Source organism: Neovison vison, chromosome 11, assembly GCF_020171115.1.
Source record: "Neovison vison isolate M4711 chromosome 11, ASM_NN_V1, whole genome shotgun sequence".
NCBI classification, from domain to species: domain Eukaryota; kingdom Metazoa; phylum Chordata; class Mammalia; order Carnivora; family Mustelidae; genus Neogale; species Neogale vison.
This window is the reverse complement of record NC_058101.1, coordinates 208,463,250-208,482,515: the sequence shown is the minus strand read 5'-3', so window position 1 is coordinate 208,482,515 and position 19,266 is coordinate 208,463,250. Positions and strand designations below refer to the sequence as shown.

The window sequence follows — 19,266 nt, the reverse complement described above, 5'->3', positions numbered from 1 at the left end:
AAGGGGGCGTCAGGAAAGCCAGACCCACGAAATCCCTCCTAGGCCGCAGGGTCTCTCCTGGGGCCGCTTCCACCACTGGCCACTGGGTGGTGCCAGCGCGGAGGCTTCTGGTCCGGCTGCCCGGCTGTGGAGATGCTCTGGTCCGCGCGGTTCCAAGCGTCCTTCCGCATCTCAGGTTGTGACTTCACCGTCAGGACACTTAGGTAAATACGCCGGGGGGGAGCCCAGCCACAGCTGTGGGGGACAGCCAGGCAGGGAGCGCGTGGTCCTCTCCACGCCACGAGACGGAGGCTCACAGGTCCCAAGCCTGGGGGTGGCGTGGAGGGGGACCCGCAGCCACCTGCTCGCCGCTGTCCCCACCGTGATTCACGGCACTTGTGTGGATGGTGGGGGTCGGGGGGCGCTGGCGGGGAACTCCTACAGATCCAGGCACAGAAAACAAGACAGGTAACACCTTCAGGGACCGCAGGCGGGTCTTGCACTGTCCTCCTGCCCTCTGTACCGGCCGTGGCAGCCTTATTTCCGTCTTGCTTCTCTGGGGGGGGGGGCAAAAACGAGGGGAGAAGGTGCACGGATGCTGACAACTCATGGGTCGGGAGGCATCATTCCGGGAGGGCCCTGCGCCGGGGACGCGGAGGGAGACTGCAGACCCCCGCGGTAGGAATGCCACGGGGGAGCTCGGGGCGGGGTGGGGGGCTCCGCTCCGGTTGGTGCGGCTGACATTCTGGGGGCGGCAGTCTCACCCGCGCAGGCGTGTGGCCGTGACAAGCCCCACAGGGACGGCCAGGCACCTTCTGTGGCCGGCAGGGCCGGGTCATGCTCAGGCTGACAGCACGCCCAGAGTTGTGGCAACGACGTGGAACAGTGCTGGTGGCCGCCTGGCGTGCAGGGGCCTCTGGCGGTCAGGCACGGCCGGCTCAGACCCTGCTCTCCCGGAGCACTTGGTGGCAGGGGGTCCTCGTGGCATTCTTGCGTCACACAATGGGAACCACCAGAGCTTGAAGATTTAAACACGCTCACGTGTCAAACAGTCCCCGGCAACGCGGGAAGTCACCGCCACGGGCGACCCCTGGCCAGCACCTCCGAGGGACGCTCAGGGAACAGACTTCCGGCTGCAACAGCGTCCGGCCGGGGATGCGGGTAGGGTATGCCGGGCCGGCAGGACTCGCGGTCTGAACCTTGGGCGTGGGACGGAGAGCCCGGTGCGTGTACCCTCAAGCACTTAGCGGCTGACACGCGGCTTTCCCACCAGTGTCTGCTTTTCAGGAAACCAGTAAGGCCGGCATTTTCTTAAACGGCCCGGATCGGGGCCGTCTCACCAATAAGCTGAACTGAGCTTGGTTACGTGGGCTCGGGCAGCGTCTGCTCCCATCTTCCTTTGCTCTGATGTCAACACTCGGATGAACTGTCCTCTCCTGACCCCCTGCCCGTGCGCAGCCCCGAGCCCCCTGCGGCCCCCCTGCCCACACACAGACTGGCTCTTCCTCAGTGGTGATTCATCTCGTGGCCTGATTCAGCTCCTCTTTTTGACGGTTTTGATCTTGACTCCGTTTACCTCCTTTTTAAGGTCAGTGACTGACCATCTTTCGCGATACTCTATCGTACACTTGGAAGTCAGGGAGAGTTACGACCTTCAGTGTTTCTTGTCACAGATGCCACATGTGTCACTGCATGTGGTGACACAGAGTAATGAAGCCGAGCGTGGAGGTCATGCCTCAGTCCATGCGGCACCTGATCCTTAGCCAGTACCAAAGCCACCGTGTCATACGTCCTAAGAGAGGAAGCCAAAGTCACCCAACGTATTTCTTGACCGTGGTGCATCTCCGTGCTTGAGTCTCTGCCTGTGCGGCCTCGGGGCTGGGCGTGAGCATCACTGCTGGACCGTTTCCGTCACCGGCTCCACCTCAGGACGTGCGGCTTCCGTCCTGGAAGGAGTGGGTGTTTCCTTCTCTAACTCACGGAGCCCTCGAGCGATGTTTACTGAGACCTGCACCGGGCGGGGCCAGCGCTGAGAGATGCTGCCGGACTCATGCTGGGATCCTTCCTTCCTAACACGTGAGACGGATGTCTCTGAGCTCAGGGGTCTCTTCTGTTTACGGTACTCGTTCTGTGCCGGGTCACGTGCTGGATGCTGAGGGTAATGACAGAGTGTCACCTGCATACAATCTAGTGCCCCTCCCCGTGGCCCTGAGGGACCAGCGGTCATCCAGCGTCCCGATCCTGCCATGCCACCTGGGCCGTGGCTTCCCTGTCCCAATGGTGACCTTCCCCCCCGTGGGCTGGCTCACGTTACTGCCTTTCCTGGGGTCCTGCCGCCACCAGGACCCAGCCCAGGGGCTGCCTTCTCCTGACCTTGTGGATCTGTCGTCATCGGAACTAGCACTACGCCCCCCATCCGGCCAGGCGCAGACCCTGCCTGGGGGGTCCTCGGTCCTCACGAGTCTTTATCGCTATTACTCATGGACCTTCTCTCCGGGGCGGCCGCGTTGTGTCGGCTTAGCTAAGCCGGAGCTGCGTCCCTCAGACTTCCCTTCACGCCGGATCCGAACTCCCGCTGGGGGTGTGGGGGCGCCCCTGCCGTCTGGAAGGCAGACGCTGGAGCAGCCACGTTGGACTGACGGTTCTCATAATACTGCTCAGAAGCGCTGAGGCCCACGTGTCCCCTCAGCACGCAGCCCTCCCGGGGCCCATCATGGCCTAGGGAGCCTTTCTGTCCATCCGTCTATCTACTCATCCATCCGTCCGTCCGTCCATCCATCTGTCCATCCGTCCGTCCATCCACACATTCACTCATCCATCTACCCATCCACCCGGCTCTTACCTTCTCTGTCTCTGTCCGTTCACCGACCCAGCACCCACGCCTCCGTGCAGCCTACCCGTCACCCCGTGACCCCGTGACCCCGTGACCCCCGTCACCCCCGTGACCCCCGTCACCCCCGTCACCCCCGTCACCCCGTCACCCCGTGACCCCCGTCACCCCGTGACCCCCGTCACCCCGTGACCCCCGTCACCCCGTCACCCCCCGTCACCCCCGTCACCCCGTGACCCCCCGTCACCCCCGTGACCCTGTCACCCCGTGACCCCCGTCACCCCGTCACCCCTGTCACCCCCCGTCACCCCTGTCACCCCGTGACCCCCGTCACCCCCGTCACCCCCGTCACCCCCGTCACCCCCGTCACCCCCGTCACGCACCCGCAGTGCCGGCGCCTGGCGCGCATCTTCAGCTCCGTGTACCGAGCCACGCGAGCCCGCACCGATTTCCTCCGTTTCAGTCCAACGGGGCAGCTGCTATTCCAGTCCTCCCCACGTTTGTGGTTCTCTCCTCAACAGTGACGAGACTCACGTACAGGAACCTCAGTGTATTTTTTCATTGTGGTAAAACACACATAACATATAATTTACCATTTTAGCCATTTTTAAGTGTCAAACTCAGTGGCATTAAGCACATTCCCAGTGCTGTGCAGTAACCCCCAGCCACGCTCTGAACCCTTCACCTTCTCGGACTGGAGCTCTGCTCGCCTTGGACGCTAACTCCCCGTCCCCTTCCCCGTTCCTGGGAGCTGAGCGAACTTGGTGGGCGTTCGCTCAGTCCCCTAAATGAAACCGGACCACTGGATGCCCTCCCTGCCCCACGCCCTCAGCAGGAGCACCGGAGCAGGAGTCCCAGATCCCTGCCCCAGGAGGGAGAGGAGGGGAGGGAGGGAAAGAGCAGTTGCTCAGAAAGTTTGCAGACCAAACCAGCTCCCCCAGCTCAAGCCCAGGGGAGAGAGGGAGGGGTGGGAGGGGGTGGGAGGAGCTGGGAACAGTGCTGGGGCCCCTCGTCCCCACCGTGCGCCTCCCTGCCGCGGGACAGCAGAATGCCCTCGGGGTGTGGGGACAGAGGGAGAGGGGACGGCCGCATGGCGGTGCTGTCCTGTGCTCCTGCTAGCACGGCGCTTCTCCTGGAGCTGCTCCGCGCGGCAGCCTTCTCCGGCCCCCCGGCCCGGCGGTCAGCAGCCTCCCAGCCCACCGCGGCTCTCTGGTTCCTCCCCTCGTGTCCTCTGCTGGGCCTTGACGCCGCCGCTCGCTCTTCTCTCTTCCAACATTTCTTCTGTCCCATTTGTCTTTCTCTCGCTCTGGGACCGCAATCACACGCATCTTTGGAGTTTTATGGACTGATCTTTCGGTAGTCTCCACAGCCCCGGGGGCTCAAACGCGCGACCCTGAGATCCAGATCCGCGCGCGGCCCCGGCGCAGCCTGTGAGTCCCGCCGTCCCGTCCCCTCGTGATCTTTGCTTGTCTCAGGTCCTGTTTCCCGGTGTCTCGGCCGGCTCTGCGCCCCCCACCCGATCCCTCCCTTCACAGTGGGTTTCAGCTTTACCGTTCCCTTTTCCACTTCTTCACTTTTCCTTTCTAGAACGTCCGCTCGCGCTCACGCACATGGAGGTGTCGCTCCTCCAGCGACGCCTGCCCCCCCCCCCGCCCTGCTCACTTCAGTCACACACACTTGCAGGGGACACACATCCTACTCCGACTCCGGAATGCCCACGAGCTCTTCCCGCGGTCTGTTTTCTCTCTTGGTTTGGTAATGTGTGTGTGAGAGAGAGAGATCTCGGCCACACAATCCCTGATTGCTGCGTATGGAAAAATGCAGACACAATTTGCGGATGCGGATGTATTATCCGTGGGAAAAGCCTTTTCCTTCCCTCCTGGCAGGTGCGTGGGTGGAGCCGATTCTGCTAACCCAGTGAGGAACGGAGCGGACTGGGAGCTGGAGTTCTGGTTTGGTTTGGTTTTGCTTTGGTTTGTTTGGGAAATTGCCGCGAAATCCCATAGTGAATTTTTTTGTGTTGAAAATCATGACCTAGAAGTTACTTCGCACCACCTGGCTCAGCCTGCCTAGAGACCCGTGAGCTCAAAGCAGAATGTTCTCAAATTGTGGCCGCAAAGAAGTCAGTGAAAAACAGCACCGCCCCCCCCACCCCGGTCCTGCGGCCACCAGGGCCGACCTGTGGCCGCCGCCTGGTCCTGCGGCAAGAGCTGCTGGCTCTATAGATGGAGACGTTTGGGTGAGGGAGGGGCAGGGCACGCTGCCTGCAAGGGGTCAGGGGTGAGCCCGATATGGGGAGAACTGAGTCCCTTGGGGGCGATGGGAAGTTGAGGCTGTATGGGGGGAGCTGAGCCCTCTGGGAGCAGAGCTGAGTCCTGTGGTGGGGGGTAGAGCTGAGCCCTTTGCAGGGAGAGACAGGAGCCCTCATAGTGGGTTCGTGCTGAGCACTGTGGAGGTTGGACTTAATCCCCTGTGGGCGACTGAACGGAGTCCAGTGGGTTCGAGAGCCGAGCCGGCCTGAGGTGAGGTCGAGGCTCACGCAGCTTTGGCAAGTACGATTCCCTATGAGTTTTACTTTTCCCCTTTTATAAGAACAAAGCAACTGAATTAAACCTGAGATGCTCTTTGCTAATCTCCTGCCTCGAGACCAGGCAGAGGCTGCGGCAAACGGGAACAGGATGATATTTACCCTTTCCATTCTGCACCCAGCGTCCAGCTGGCTGGGCTCCCCCTTTCTCCCTCGTTCCTTCTTCCTCTCGTGTGCAGGTTTAGGTGTGTGAGACACGTAACGTGAAGTTGTCTGTGCATTAAAACCAGCATTAGATCTGTAATTCGCTGAGTCCGGAGCTAGTGCGGAGAACCTCCCGCCTGCACGGGACCCCATTGTGCCTGATGGGTGAATCCTCACGGTCTACACTAGCAGACGCCCAGCTTCCTGGCGGGGATGTTCGTCGTTTCGTGCTGGGGCGCTGGGCTGCAGTGGGGCGGAGGAGCCTGGGGGTCCGTGGATGGAAGCGTGCGGGTGACCCCGTCTGTCCAGGCTCCCGTGTCAGCTGGATTTTCACACAAACTCTAGCTGGTGAGAGGCAGTGACTGGTCGATTTTAACTAAGGATTAAAATGGAAGATCTGTCCCTCCTCCGTGGACGACGTTCACTTTCTTGGTAGAGTCTACAGAGTCTACAGAGTTTACAGCCGTGCCCGGCCGGCCAGGTCAGAAGGGAGCCGACGGTACACGATCACAGAGAACCGGTTTTGTCAGCTTGTGCCGAGCCGGCCGTAGTGTTGTCCTACCGATCCCTGCGCACTTAAGTTCCTGAGCAGAAACAACATCGACTCGATGTTCGTTACCTCAAAACTCGGTGTTTCGTGGCGGTTTTCACACTCGTCACGGGCAGTCGGAGCGGAGGCCGGGAGGAAGGGCGGCTTCACGGCCTGGGCGCCCTGCCTGCGTCCGCTGGGGGGCCGGGGGCGTCTCATTCCATTTTCCCGGAAGCCAAGAGGTCCCAGGCAGCTCTAACGAAAGACGTGTCACCTTGGCCAGTCTGCCGGCCCTGGGCCGCTGCGTGTTCATGCCTGGATCCGCAGACGGGTTTGCCGGGTGTCCGTTTCCGACCTCAGACGAGGGCTCCGCGTTCCACGTCTTCACGGGCGTCCCGGGGAGAGCGGGCTGTCGCTTCCGAATCCGGTGTGTCCGCGGATCGTGGGCCTTGGAACCCGGGTCTGTGTCTCACCCCCGGAAGCTTCCCTCAGTCTTGATTCCAGTGGGGGATGGGCTCTCTCTCAGGGAAACTGGTCACTCGAGATGAAGGATCCAAAAGCCTGTAGCAGTTTGATGTGTTCAGAGCTTCTCAGGAAAGCACCTTTTTCTTCGAATACAATGGAAACAAGCTCTTACTGAGAATCAACCATCCGACACGTTTTGCAGATGTTTACGGAATTACAGACCAAATATCCTTAGTGGGTACAAGACGGCTGAGAAAGGGTGGGCGGGGAGAATGTGGCGGGTGCCAGAGAAGGTCGAAGAGTCGTCAGGATTCAGACCCAACGTCAAGAAAGGAAAGTCACCTTCGAGCAGAGGGAGCCTGTGCCGGGCGCCTCCGTCCTGGTGCGGACTGGCCAGCCCCGCGTCCGCCGACCCGGCTGCGAAGTCCCCCGTGCCCCCTCCACGTGGCTCAGCTCCCAGGGCCACTATCAGACCCCGCGCTGACAGCGACTGCAGTGAGGGAATTGTGGGAATCATGGAGAGCACAGGACTCGGAGGCAGAAAGGGCGACGTCGACAGAGAGGTTAAGAAAACCCTGCCCCCCCAGGGACCTCCCGGCACGTAGAATCTCTGCTGTTCAGGGCGGAAGCTTACAGCTGCCGGGGAAAGCCGTCCTCTGGGGTCCTTCCTATGCCTGGTCTCGTCCGGTGTCCTGAGAAGGCAGTGTCATACCTGCGACTTCCCCGGCCACCTCTCAGGCCGGCGCTTGCTGAACCCTGAGGAGAAAGGTCATGTCTCCCTCTGGGACCGAGATCAGGCCTCCTTACTGTTATCTGTTCGGATGAGACCCCCCAGCTGTGCCTCCAGCATCCGTCCCGGCTCCGGCTCCCGGGCCCTGGCAAGTCGGAGTAAGATTTTCTGATTTCCCAGTTTCCGCTCTTTGGCCAGCAGCCTCCTAACCGTAACAGACCGGCGTGGGGGATCGAGAGTAAAAGAGGAGCATCTGTGACTCTTCGCAGACCAAGAATGCTACTGGACTCTCTCCAGCACAGCGCCCAGTACCTGAATGGTGTCCAGTAACTACATCATGAACCCGTGAGTGACCGACGGGGACACAGAAGAGTTAGACGCATGGGTTCACCCGATGGTCGCCCTCAAGTGTATGTAAGAGTATCGTGTGTGTTTACTACCACGTGCTTCACTGGGAGTCGGAGACCAGAGAGCGATCCCATATTGTCCCCGTGCTCGGGAGGCTCACGGTTGGGTCCCAGGCCTTAGTATGACCCAGGACGACAGCTACAAGGAGGAACATCATTTCAGGGGAAGAAAGAAGAAAGCAATCATGTTGCTTGGGAAGGAGAAGGCGACACTCCAAGGTCATGGCTGAGGTCACCTGAAAGCTCATTAGGATGAGTCCACGGGACCCGGAGTGGGGCAGGGGCCACGGCACAGCTGTGATGCTGAATGAGGCAGAAATTCGCAGCCGCTGGTGACTGTCGTAGCGGGGACTCTGGTGCATGGTTGGTGGCGGGAGAGGGGTTCAGAGAATGCATGGCCTGGGCGCTTGAACCCAGAACAGCCTTTTGGGGATTGGGACTGCTTTGGCAGTGGTGGGGGTCAGCTCCGTGGAACACGGTGCCGGGGCTGGCAGGGAGCAAGGGCCGCAGAGGACCGCGTGACTGGTCTGAGCGGGGTCTCCGTTCCTGAGGAAATGTGCTTCAGGCCAAGGACCTGCATTTGGAGAGAGGAGGGAAGGAGCATGGGAGAGGCCAGAGGAACGGGCCGGGCGAACACAGGGCCCTCTGAGAGGCCACCGGGCTTCACAGCCCAGCGGGGTGTCTGTCCCATGAGCTTGGTAAAAGCACGAGCCCATGGGTCGTTCACAAAGGTGCGTGTGTTTTGAACGTGGCCCTCACGGTCACTGACCCTCTTCTTTGCAAAATATGTCGTTGGTAGAAAATAGGATTTTTCACACTCCAAGTTGCAAAAGACCATAGCAGTGGAATGAGATCACCTGGAAGTGGATTTCACTGGCACTACTGGTTTGGAGAACATCCCTCTTGTCCTTTTTAAACCACAGCAAGGGCTGCACGAGGTGCGCCTGGGAACGCGAGGGGGTGCTACGGGGCGGGAGGCAAGGCCTGGAGTCGCGTCTGCGAAGCCGTGGCTTCCCTCCATGTCTGCGAAGCCGTGGCTTCCTTCCGTGTCTGAAGTCGCGGCTCCTTCCCCCATACGGCGTCCGCGGATGGCCCTTCGCCATAACGAAGAATCAAGGGACACTGGTCTGAACACATTAAGTGTCGCCGACTTCCGAGCCACAGAGTAAACGTGGACGAAGATAAACAGCAGAAATCTTTCCAGTGTCCGAGTTTTCAAAAGGAACTCCCATACAGTACCGGGTGACGGAGAGCGAGCTGCGGACAGGCAGACAGCTGCGCCGACTCGTGCTAATCCTGCTCCTCGCTTCGCTGCTGCTGCTGCTCTTAACGGACAGGTCATTTCAGGGGAGCCTCTGGTTGACAGGACAGGGCCCTGTATACACCCCCCACCCCTGTCTTCCCTGGCACCAACACCGTACACCAGCCCAGTCAGTCTGTTACAGCGGACAAGCCAGAAGTCACACATTTAAAATGAAAATCACATTCCTTGATGAGATTATCAGTTTTGTATGTGTTGAGTTTGAGGAGTTCTTTATAGATCCTGGATATCAGCCCTTTGTCTATAGTGTCATTTGCAAATATCTTCTCCCATTCCGTGGGTTGCCTCTTTGTTTTGTTGACTGTTTCCTTGACTGTGCAGAAGCTTTTGCTCTTGATGAAGTCCCCAAAGTTCATCTTCGCTTTTGTTTCCTTTGCCTTTGGAGACGTGTCTTGAAAGAAGTTGCTGTGACCGATGTCGATGATGCCCATGTTCTCCTCTAGGATTTTGGTAGATTCCTGCGTCACGTTGAGGTCTTTCATCCATTTTGAGCTTATCTCTGTGCGTGGTGTCAGAGAACGGTCGAGTGTCATTCTTCTGCCTGTGGTTGTTCAGTTTCCCCAGCACTGTTTGTTAGAATGCGAAGTGCTGTAGCCGCTCTGGAAAACAGCGTGGGGATTCCTCAAGACATTAAAACTAGAGCTTCCCTATGACCCAGCTACTGAACTACTGGGTATTTACCCTAAAGATACAGATGGAGTGAAAAGAAGGGCACCTGCATCCCAATGTTCATTGCAGCAATGGCCACGGTCGCCAAACTATGGAAGGAGCTGAGATGCCGTTCAACAGACGAATGGATAGAAAAGATGTGGTCCAGACACAGAATGGAGGATGACTCTGCCGTCAGAAAGGACGGATGCTCACCATTTGCATCGACATGGACAGGACTGGAGGAGATGATGCTGAGTGAAGTAAGTCAAGCAGAGAGAGTCAATGATCATACGGTGTCACTCCTACGAGGAACGTAAGGAATAGCGTGGAGGACCACAGGGGAAGAAATCAGAGAGGGAGACAACCGTGAGAGACTCTGGACTCCGGGAAACAAACTGAGGGTTTCAGAAGGGAGGGGTTTGGGGGATGGGGTGATGGTCATTAAGGAGGCCACGTGTGCGGTGAGCACTGGGTGTTCTGTGCAAGGGATGAATCCCTGACCTCTGCCTCTGAAACCAGTGACGGCCTACATGTTGGCTCATTGAATTTAAATAAATAAATAAAAAGAATATCATCGAACTTTCTTTGCACTTTTGCTGACTTCTGGGAAAACAATGTTAAAATGTATGTGGATAAAAGTGTAAACTTTTCAGCATAAAGCCAAAAAAAGTAAAACTTTCATGGCAGAATTATGGGATTAACAATGCGTGTGTACAAAGCCTTCCTTTTGCTCTTTGCAAGTGTGTTACAGACAGTAACGGGGTCCGTGGAGAACGCATCTGCCGGGTGTGTGTTCTCAGGGTCTTCTAGACGTGGTTTCTCTGGGCCGAGACGTCTGTAAGTCGGGCTTGTCGCCGAGTGCACTGCGAGGGAATGACCCCTGTACGGGTCCCCTCCCCAGACGGCCCTGTCTCACCACAGGTCTGTGGCTTTGGCAGGACGCTCCACCCACTGGGTCGCCCTCGCTGCGGGCAATTGGAGGAGACTCGGCCGTCCCGACCTCACCAGAGGCTTTTCCGTCCATCTTGCCATGTCCGTGGGAGCGGGTGGAGCGGGTGGAGGGCAGGAAAGCGGACGAAGCGCGGTCCCCAGTGAACATAGGGGCCGGGCCTCCTGAGCTCGAGATCTTCTTCCTCAGGACCTCTGTTCTCGTGTCCTTGGGGGTTGGAGGGACAGACTCGGGAAGGGATCCCCTGCATGGACATCAGCAACAGATGAGAGAAGGAAGCCCAGGCAGGACCGATCACGTGGGTTGCAGGGGAACCAGCGCTTAACCAGCCTGGGGAATGGCCCGCTCCAGTCCCGGAGAGATGAAGCACGGGGCCCGTCTGTGCCGGCTGGGGGCGGCCAGAGCCTCCCCGATGCGGGCGGGGCTGAGCTGCTGCAGGCACAGTACGGCGCCTGCCTCCCTTGAGCCTGGCTGGGACTCCGCGTCAGGACCTGACAACGTGGCTCTTCTCAGTGCAACTCAAGAGAGTCTAAAACAACCATTAGCTAAATTCCGTACTATTTATTAATTTCAAACTCATTTTAGTCTGTGCATTTCTGCATACATATGAAATCTGTAGCCTTAATAAGCGTCCATTTCTTCTTAGTAGGTAGAGAAACGGAGGATATTTCAACAACAAAATAAATCATGGGGGAAGGGTGCCATTGTTCTGGGATAAAACTCTTTGGTCTCTATAATTTGTTCCGGGTTCAAAATAACACGAGAAGTCACTCCAATAAAAAGTAAACATCACTTTTCTCAAAAAATTTAATTGCGGAACTATTTACAAGACAGAAATCAAGTGAGAGAGGCATCATCAGAGAGGCGTTAGGAGAGGACGGCGGGCTCGGTTTTCTCGGGATCGGCGGGGAGGGGAGGGTCACGGACACGGAGAACGGAAAGGACCGAACGCGGCAGAGCCTCAAAGAAGCGGCCCACATTCGGAGAAGGGGTTATGGACGGAAGCAGGGAGGGCGGCGGTGGAGAGCATACATTGTACATTCACGTCCGGTATCCTGCATGCGACCGAAGAGAACTTATCAAAAGAACTGTAAAAGCATGAGAAAGAGAATTACATAAAATAGTTTAATTCCGGGAAGGGAACCTTTGTACAGATGTTGGATATTTGGCACTCTGTTCACCGTCATTGTTGATATGGTTTCGTATGTGTATATATTTATATATATTTATTTATATACTTTGTTTTTAAACTTTAACTAAACATCTAGTTTCCTGGTTCTAACATTCCTTGAATTTCTAGAGGAGGCATTGAGTTCAGTCCTTAGGCCACACCTGGGCATTTTGGCATGAAACATGGAGGCGGGTGGGTGAACGGGTCTCCCGACAAGAAGGGCCTGTCCGAGAGCAAAGTGGCTTAGCGTTTGGGAATCAGAGTTAAGAGTAGCCTCGGGGTCGCGACTGGTGGTGGGGAGACCTCTGAGTTCAGCAAACCGGGGATGAGGTGGAGGGGGAGACACACGTGCTGAGCCCTTTTACCGTGATCTGACCCTAACGCTGGAACGGCGGGGGCGGGGGCGGGCATAGTCGGGGAGGAGCGGACAGTGGGTGCGCGGCCTCCGGAAGGTGCCACCCCACGGCCTTCATGCTTCCGTCGTGCGTGTTAGCGGAGGGTGCAGGGCACGGCCTATGGAGACCACCGTCTCCTGGAGCGGATCGGTCTGTCCTTCAGTCGGCACAGGAGCGGCGCGACTGTCGTCCCCCGCCCCCCCCGAATACACGAGAGCTCGGACCCCAAGCTCTCAGATTCGGAATGAGCACCCATGATGAAGAGTCACATAAAATCTAAGAAAGGACGGTGGTAACCCTGCGTTACCGTAGTTCGTGGACGTACAAAATGCTTTAAAAAGTAGGTCAGAGTATTAACTGCCATTTCCTCGGCCAAGAAGGCGTCTGTCGCGTGTCCTGGTTGACGCTCGACACCGTCTCCTGTTTTGCGGCTGGGTGAGAAGGCCGGGGTTAGGGGAGCAAATCAGGAACGTGTGGATGCTCTTCAACGCCGCGGGGTGGAGAAGAGGGTTATTTCTTGCCGTGTCCCCACGGACCACCTGCGCGTGCTCCGAAGAGTGAGGAACAGCCGTCGCGGAACGCCGGGCTGCGAGGGCAGCTTCACGACCGGCGGCGGTCCTGCCCGTCTGCCCGACTGCGTCCCGGCGTGCCCCGCCTCCGCGACCTTCATCCCCGCCTCCGCGACCTTCATCCCTGCCGTGCTTCCCGGACGCTCTCCCTGCATCTAGGGTACAGAGCCTGAGTGAGGGTGAAAAACCCACGGCCCAATTCTGGTTGGCGCAGGTCCTCTGGATACTCACGAAGGGGCCTGGCGCCGGCAAGCACCGCACACCTGCCGGGCCACGGCGGCTCAGCGGTCACTCCTGCTCACTCCTGCTCCCGAAGAGCTCGGAGGACATTAGAGCCCACGTGACCTCAGGCTTCCCCATCGATCTGTGAGGGAGACCAGGGATAGCAGGAAACCGAGGTGAAGTTTCGTCTGGCTGATGTATGACCTGGAGCCGGGTGGGGTATGGGAACAGCCGGCTGGCCATTCATTTCCAGAACTTTCTGCAGCTGCTCTGCACCCAGGCGTGGAGCAGGGGTGTGTGAGGCCCCTCCTCCAGCGCTTCGCTCACTGCCCACGCCGTCCTGACCGTCAGCATGGCCTGGGCCCCGGACCAGGCAGGCCACCGAGTCAGGGGCGGCCAGGTTAGCCCTCAGCAGCCAACTGCGTTCTCCATCGCCTCCACTCCTGGTTTTCTAATCTGTTTTCAAGGTTTGGACTCCTGTATTCGACCCAAACTTTCAAATAAAGTGTAAACAAATGCGCAGATTAAAACAAGAGAGAACCCGCAGGAAGTTCCAAAGGAGTCCAGGGTGGGCACCCTGGCCCGCAGCGACCTGATTAGCAAGTTATATTTGCAATAGAAAGGGAAAAAAAAAAAAAACCACCCGTGGTCAAGGCTTGAGAAGAAAGCAGCACATGGCAACAGGTGGAATTTGGCCATTTAGGCCCGATTCTGGGGGGAACAGAATCTGTGATTGATGGCAGGAGCGTTCCAGTTTTCAGAAGCGGGGGTCAAAGGCCATTCCTGGGTGCCCCCATGCGGGACTCGTCACGTGTCCGTGTCTCCTGTTGGTGGCCCCACGAGGAGGTTGGGTCCCCGCGCTCACGAACACCAGCCTGGACGCTGTTCAGCTTGGGGATGCACGGGCTCCTAAGCGTTTCCCCGATTTGGCCGCCGGACCTTCTGTCCACTAGGGCTCTGGGCACAGGGCTGGTGGCTCTTCCCGGCAGAAGGGGCTCAGCATGGCTGCCTCTCCCCTGAGATGCTCCATTGGCCTCCAAAACCCCGGGCCACGAGACATCTGGCTTGACTGACAGTCTGGCAAAGACCACGACCCCCTGAGACCCCTCCTCGCCACCAGGGCTTCTGGCCCAAACCAGAGAGCTGTCCTGACAGCTGTGCACTCCGCAGTCACCGTGGGACGGCAGTGCCACAGCTTTCCGGAGACCCCGGCCCAGATCGCGGTGGCACAGGGGTGACTGTCGGGCCCGGTGATCGGTGGCCACACGAGGGAGCAAACACACAGCGTGGGGGCTTGACGTGAGGGAGGGAGACCGTGCTCAGGAAGGCAAGTGGCAAGGTGGGGCCGGCTGGGACAGGGACCTCGAGGTGAGGGCGGCTGCGCACACGGCCACGAGCCCTGCGGCAGTCTGTCTTCCGACGGCACGGCCGGCTGCTTCTGCGGGAGCCTGCACGGCGGACCCTCCACTCTGTGGGTCACTGATTTTGTGGCTATGTGTGGTTTGGTTTGGCTTTTTTTGACAAGAGGGACCCTTAAATGTAATTTTTTCTCTAATGATACACTTTGCTCTTCAACGCTCTAGAAGTCTTTAGTACTGACCTTGAGGGGAACACAGCAATGGCTCCTTTCAAACAGAAATGTGAATTTTTGGTATCATCCCACAGTTCTATTCTTTACACCATGCGGGGACGGCTCCACACGTTTGCTGAGAACGTCGTGACGGGTCGCAACGCTTACGTGGCACATGGTGAGGACAGGTGAGGCGGCGTGGGGTGGGTTACATGGAAAGTGCTCTTGTGGACAGGTAACATTTGGCTTCTCTGGCTCTGGGGGACATCAGGATGCTGTTCCTCGTCCTCGTGTTTCGGTGTCGAGTCACCCGGAGCCTTCAGTGGGGCAACGTCAGCTCGTGGCCGTGAGCCATATCGTTTCCCACGCAGGGTCCCAACAGTCAGGCTGTGTCCTCCAGGAACGTAGCTACGGGGTGCACGGGAACCCTGAGATCCCTTCCGTGACGATGGCCACAGGGCGCGGTGTGCGGGCGTCTCCTGCCATGCTCTCCGGCTGGCGCGGTCTTCACTCGAACCGCCTCCGCACCGTGGTGACGGGTCACACCGCGGCTCCGCAGGGTGCGGTGCCCGCAGGGCCTGGAGGAGGTTAGCCGCACTGACGCAGCATCCCAGACAGCTTTCCTGTTCTGGACGCGCACACCGAGCCCACGCCGCTCGCCGCCGGCACTGCGGGGGACGTCACCCGTGGGAGAACTGGCGTATTGCACTTCGTCAGGGAGTGCGGCTGCGCGCCCGTCACACCACCTTCTCTGGGACTCGGTGGACCACACCGGGGTTCGCACACGTCCCCCGGCGTGCATCAGCGGCTGCTGCTGAATTTAGTGGTAGGTTAATTTGCTCATCTCAGATGTTTTGGCCTAGACTTATGGGGATTTTAAGATAAAAATAGAGGATACAACACGTTAAAAAAAAAAAGCCAAATTCAGTGAAGACTTTCGTTGAAGTCAGGATCAGAGAATCTGGGACATAGAATAATTATTGTCTAATTGTATAATTTGTCGTTCTATGTCTCGTACAAGCGCATGGAAACAGTCCGCCCGGGGACAGGCACGCTGCTGGCCTCCGCGTGTGCGTCTTCCGCTTCCTCTCACTTCTCTGGGTTGTTTCCAAAGAGCGTTTCACCTGAAGTAATACATCATTTTTAAGTCTAAAATGCCAATACTTGTGAGTATGCTTGTTTTTAACGAGTACAGTGATTACAGGGAGAAGCATCATTATTGTCCCTTACTCAGGATTTAGGTGTTTACTCAGGTAGAAAAGAACGCTTTCAATACTCTGGGGAAGGAGGGTGCATTGATACAAGAATATTTCAGGGATTTTTTTTTTTGCATTTTTTCAAGGATATACATTCGTACTGATTTTTGCTTCCAAATATATTTTAAGGCTGTTTGGTAAAATATACCAGATATGAGGCTCAATTTACAGGGTTTTGTACTTACAGGGAATTCTTAACTACTCAGCTTTAAAAAAGTAAAACTTTGAAGCTAAACATGCTTTAATACCAACTGTGCCCCCACGAACCCAAGCTTCTGGAATGTGGAGTGTGAGGGGAGGGAAGCCTGGGGGCGGCCGGGACCCACTGGGTGCTGCCGACGCCAGCGAGCGAAGCGGGGATGGGTACAGGTAAAGTGCCGGTAGAGCCGAGGGAAAAAGTGCTACAGTGGGCAAGCGGGGCTGCTCTGCACGGAACCCCCAGGGCGCGGGGAGGCCTGGGTCTGGGGGACACACCCACCTCCAGGTGCCATCCTGCTTTTGCCTGGTGTGACGCCGAGCTCAGGGTCGGACGGAGAAGCGCGACAGGCTCTCCCTCCGGAGACGTGTCGGAACAGGGACACGAGAAGCGCTGGAGGGACAGTCACCGCGCCTGCATCTGATTGTACCGACGGGCACCCTGCGCACTCGAATCCTTCCTGCTTCTCTCTGGTGCCAACCAGAATTCTTAAAACTAATCCCTTTTCTTAGAGTCTACAGCTGGGAATCATATGTAACCTTTTTTTTTCTTCATCATGTTTAAAACAGGCAAGAAATAGATTCCTGACTTTAGCAATACTGCATAGGACAAAAGAATTCTGGAGAAACACGAACGTAAACTGCATTTCTTCTTTACCGTTTAAACTGAGATACTTACCACTCACATTCATATTTCTTAAACTTTGTACAACATCACAACTGTCATTCTAAACAAGCAAACTTTTTGGGGGGTACCCTGGAGAGTGAACGGATAGAACAGTTGGAGGATATATATACATCTGTAAAAAACCACACGTACAGAAATGGGGACACGGAGAGCCGAGACTGGGCCATGTAAGTTACAAGGGACCACGACCGACACGGAGTTCGGTGTCAGAAGGACCGCCGCGCCGTTCCGTTCCAGACGCCTGCTGGGACCGCCAGCCTTTCGTCCGACTTGGCTCTCTCTTCACGGGTCGCTCCCTTGTGGGAATGAACAGGCAGCGGGTTTTTTGATGGTGTAGACGCTGTGCTGGGCATTTTGAATGGGTTCAGACGTGGAATCCCCTGGGTTTCTGGAGAACTGCATGGCAGGGAGCCAGGGGCCTGGAGAGATGGCTTCTCGTCACCCGAGACTTGGCACAAGGACCCTGGCGACGGGTCAGCTGGGTTTAGGGAGAAGCACCCCCCGGTGGAAGGGGGCAGATGGGTCTGTCTTTGCTGCCCTTCGAGCTGGAGCACCTTCCCCCGGGGGGTCTGGTGACCGGTGAGAGGTACCCACTGATTTTGCTATTTGTTACTCTTGCCTCTAGTATCGCACGATTTATAAAAATATAAATAACAAAATGTCAGCCGGGTTCCATCTCTCGAGGTGTTTCTTGGTATCCTCTGAGAACAGAGTGGCTCGGGGAGGTGTCCCCACGCGTCGCCGTCACAGCTGACGGAGAGTCAGACCTTCCGGGGGAGGACGAGGAGGAGGAAGCTGTTCTCGCCGCGAGCTCGGCGAGCCGCGGAGTCCAAGCATTCCGGTGTGCGCGGAACAGAGCACGACGGCGGCTTCGGCGGAGAAACGGGAGGGAAGTTACCGGGCCGGTGAGAAACTGTACAAGCATTCTGTTACAAAGCAGAGGGAGGACGGTGGCGAGGGCCACGGCCGTCCCTAGAGGCGCGTCTGGGCCTCGGGAATGTAGATCTCGATGCTGTCCGCGCGCTCCGAGGCCGAATTCTGGCGGAAGGATGCCGCCCTCTTGGCCGCCATGAGCCGCCTCCGGGCCTCTTGACGCTGTCTGTCCGGCAGGTCCAGGGACTTTTCTCTCGTGATGGGAAACTTCCCCTTGGGGGGCTTCTTTGGTATCGGAGGGGGCACCTTTCTTTCTTCCTGAAAAGCATCACAAGTCAAGAGTGGAACCATCAGAGGACAGCAGCACCTGCCCGCGCACCCGCCCCAGGCGGGGGTGACTACGAGTGGCCTGGGACACCCCTCGAGGGCCCAAATTGGCCCAGCCCCGGGGCCCACCCCGCGGCCTGGCCGCCTGCCCGGTGGCCCTGCCCGTGACTTCCCACAGCCTTCCTCGGTGGGTACTGGGGTCTGGTGACGGCGTCACACTTAAGGAACTCAAACCCGCCCCCGAACACTGCCCGTGTCCTTGGTCTCTGCTTTATTCGATGTCGTGCCCAGAGCAGCGAACTCTGCCGTCATCAAGCATCGGCCCACGCCTGCCATCCAAGGTCTCGAGCGCCCGGGGCGTGTGGCAGACGACCCCTGACACCCTGTCGCACGCGGCAGTCTTTCCTACGGACTCCGGATTCTAAGGGCCTTCCTGGAAACCATCCTACGTGCGCGGCCGTCAGCCAAATCCCCGTTAGGGCCCTAAAACCCCTTGACGTTGACTAGATGGTACACAGACGCACACGATTACTTCATGTTCTTAATGAAGTCACAAAAACAGGCGTAGGCCTTTTCTAGAAGGCTCCGGGCCACAGGCGGGCAGCGCATGTGGTATGTAGTGCTTGTCACTGTTCCAGAGGCGCGTCTGTGTCCCTCACCCTGCGCGTCACTCACCGCGCGCCCTAACTGGAAAGGCTGGACTGCAGGCGGGCGGTGCTGATGGCTGACAGGGCTTTACGGAGTCGACGGGCCCCTTCCCAGGAAAGAGCGCCTGGCACAAGGCACCAGAACCCCCTTCTTGTCTGAGCCGACGCCTCATTGTTGGGGGGAACCCACCCCCTCTCTCCCTCCAGCCTCTACAGAAACCCAGAGGGGCCGGACTGCGGGTACGGGGAAGACACTCGGGGCAGACGCCGGTGGCCAAATCTTCCGCTGCGTGGTGTCGGCTTTGGGAGGAAGCTAGCTTTGCTGTCTGACACTTTATTCCCACGACTTACTCTAAAATGGCTCGGACCGAGAGGTTTTTAAAAAGCAGGGGGTGTGGTACGCGTGACTTGGTCAGCTGAGTGGCTGACTTCCAGCTTGGGCTCAGGCCATGGTATCAGGGTTGTGGGATCTAGCCTGAGCTGAGCTCCTCACTGGGTGTGGGATCGGCTTGGGATTCTCTCTCTCCCTCCCTTTCTGCCTCTCCCCAGATTAAAAAAAAATAAAATGGCTTGGACTGGAAGCAACACCGTCTTTCTGGCTCTCGGGCGGGCATCTAAGACGATGGGGTGACTGGTTCACGGAGACGTTCCGCTCTCTCGGAAGTTGGCTCCTGCGCTGGGCGCGTGACCCCTTAGCTCGTCTCTGCTCGGGAGCCTGGAGTAGGGGCTGCGGGAAATACACGGGAGCAGCTGTGGGGACA

General features: G+C 57.8%; 1 protein-coding gene across 1 annotated transcript in view; it reads right to left on the bottom strand.

Moving 5' to 3' along the window:
* Nucleotides 1-13,032: 13,032 nt before the first annotated feature.
* DLGAP2 (DLG associated protein 2) overlaps nucleotides 13,033-19,266 on the bottom strand; it is a 171,204-nt gene continuing 164,970 nt past the window's right edge. The window contains exon 12 of the mRNA XM_044225741.1: nucleotides 13,033-17,849. Within this exon, the coding sequence (XP_044081676.1) occupies nucleotides 17,631-17,849 (219 nt within the window). The 3' untranslated portion in view covers nucleotides 13,033-17,630. The remainder of the gene's footprint in view (nucleotides 17,850-19,266) is intronic.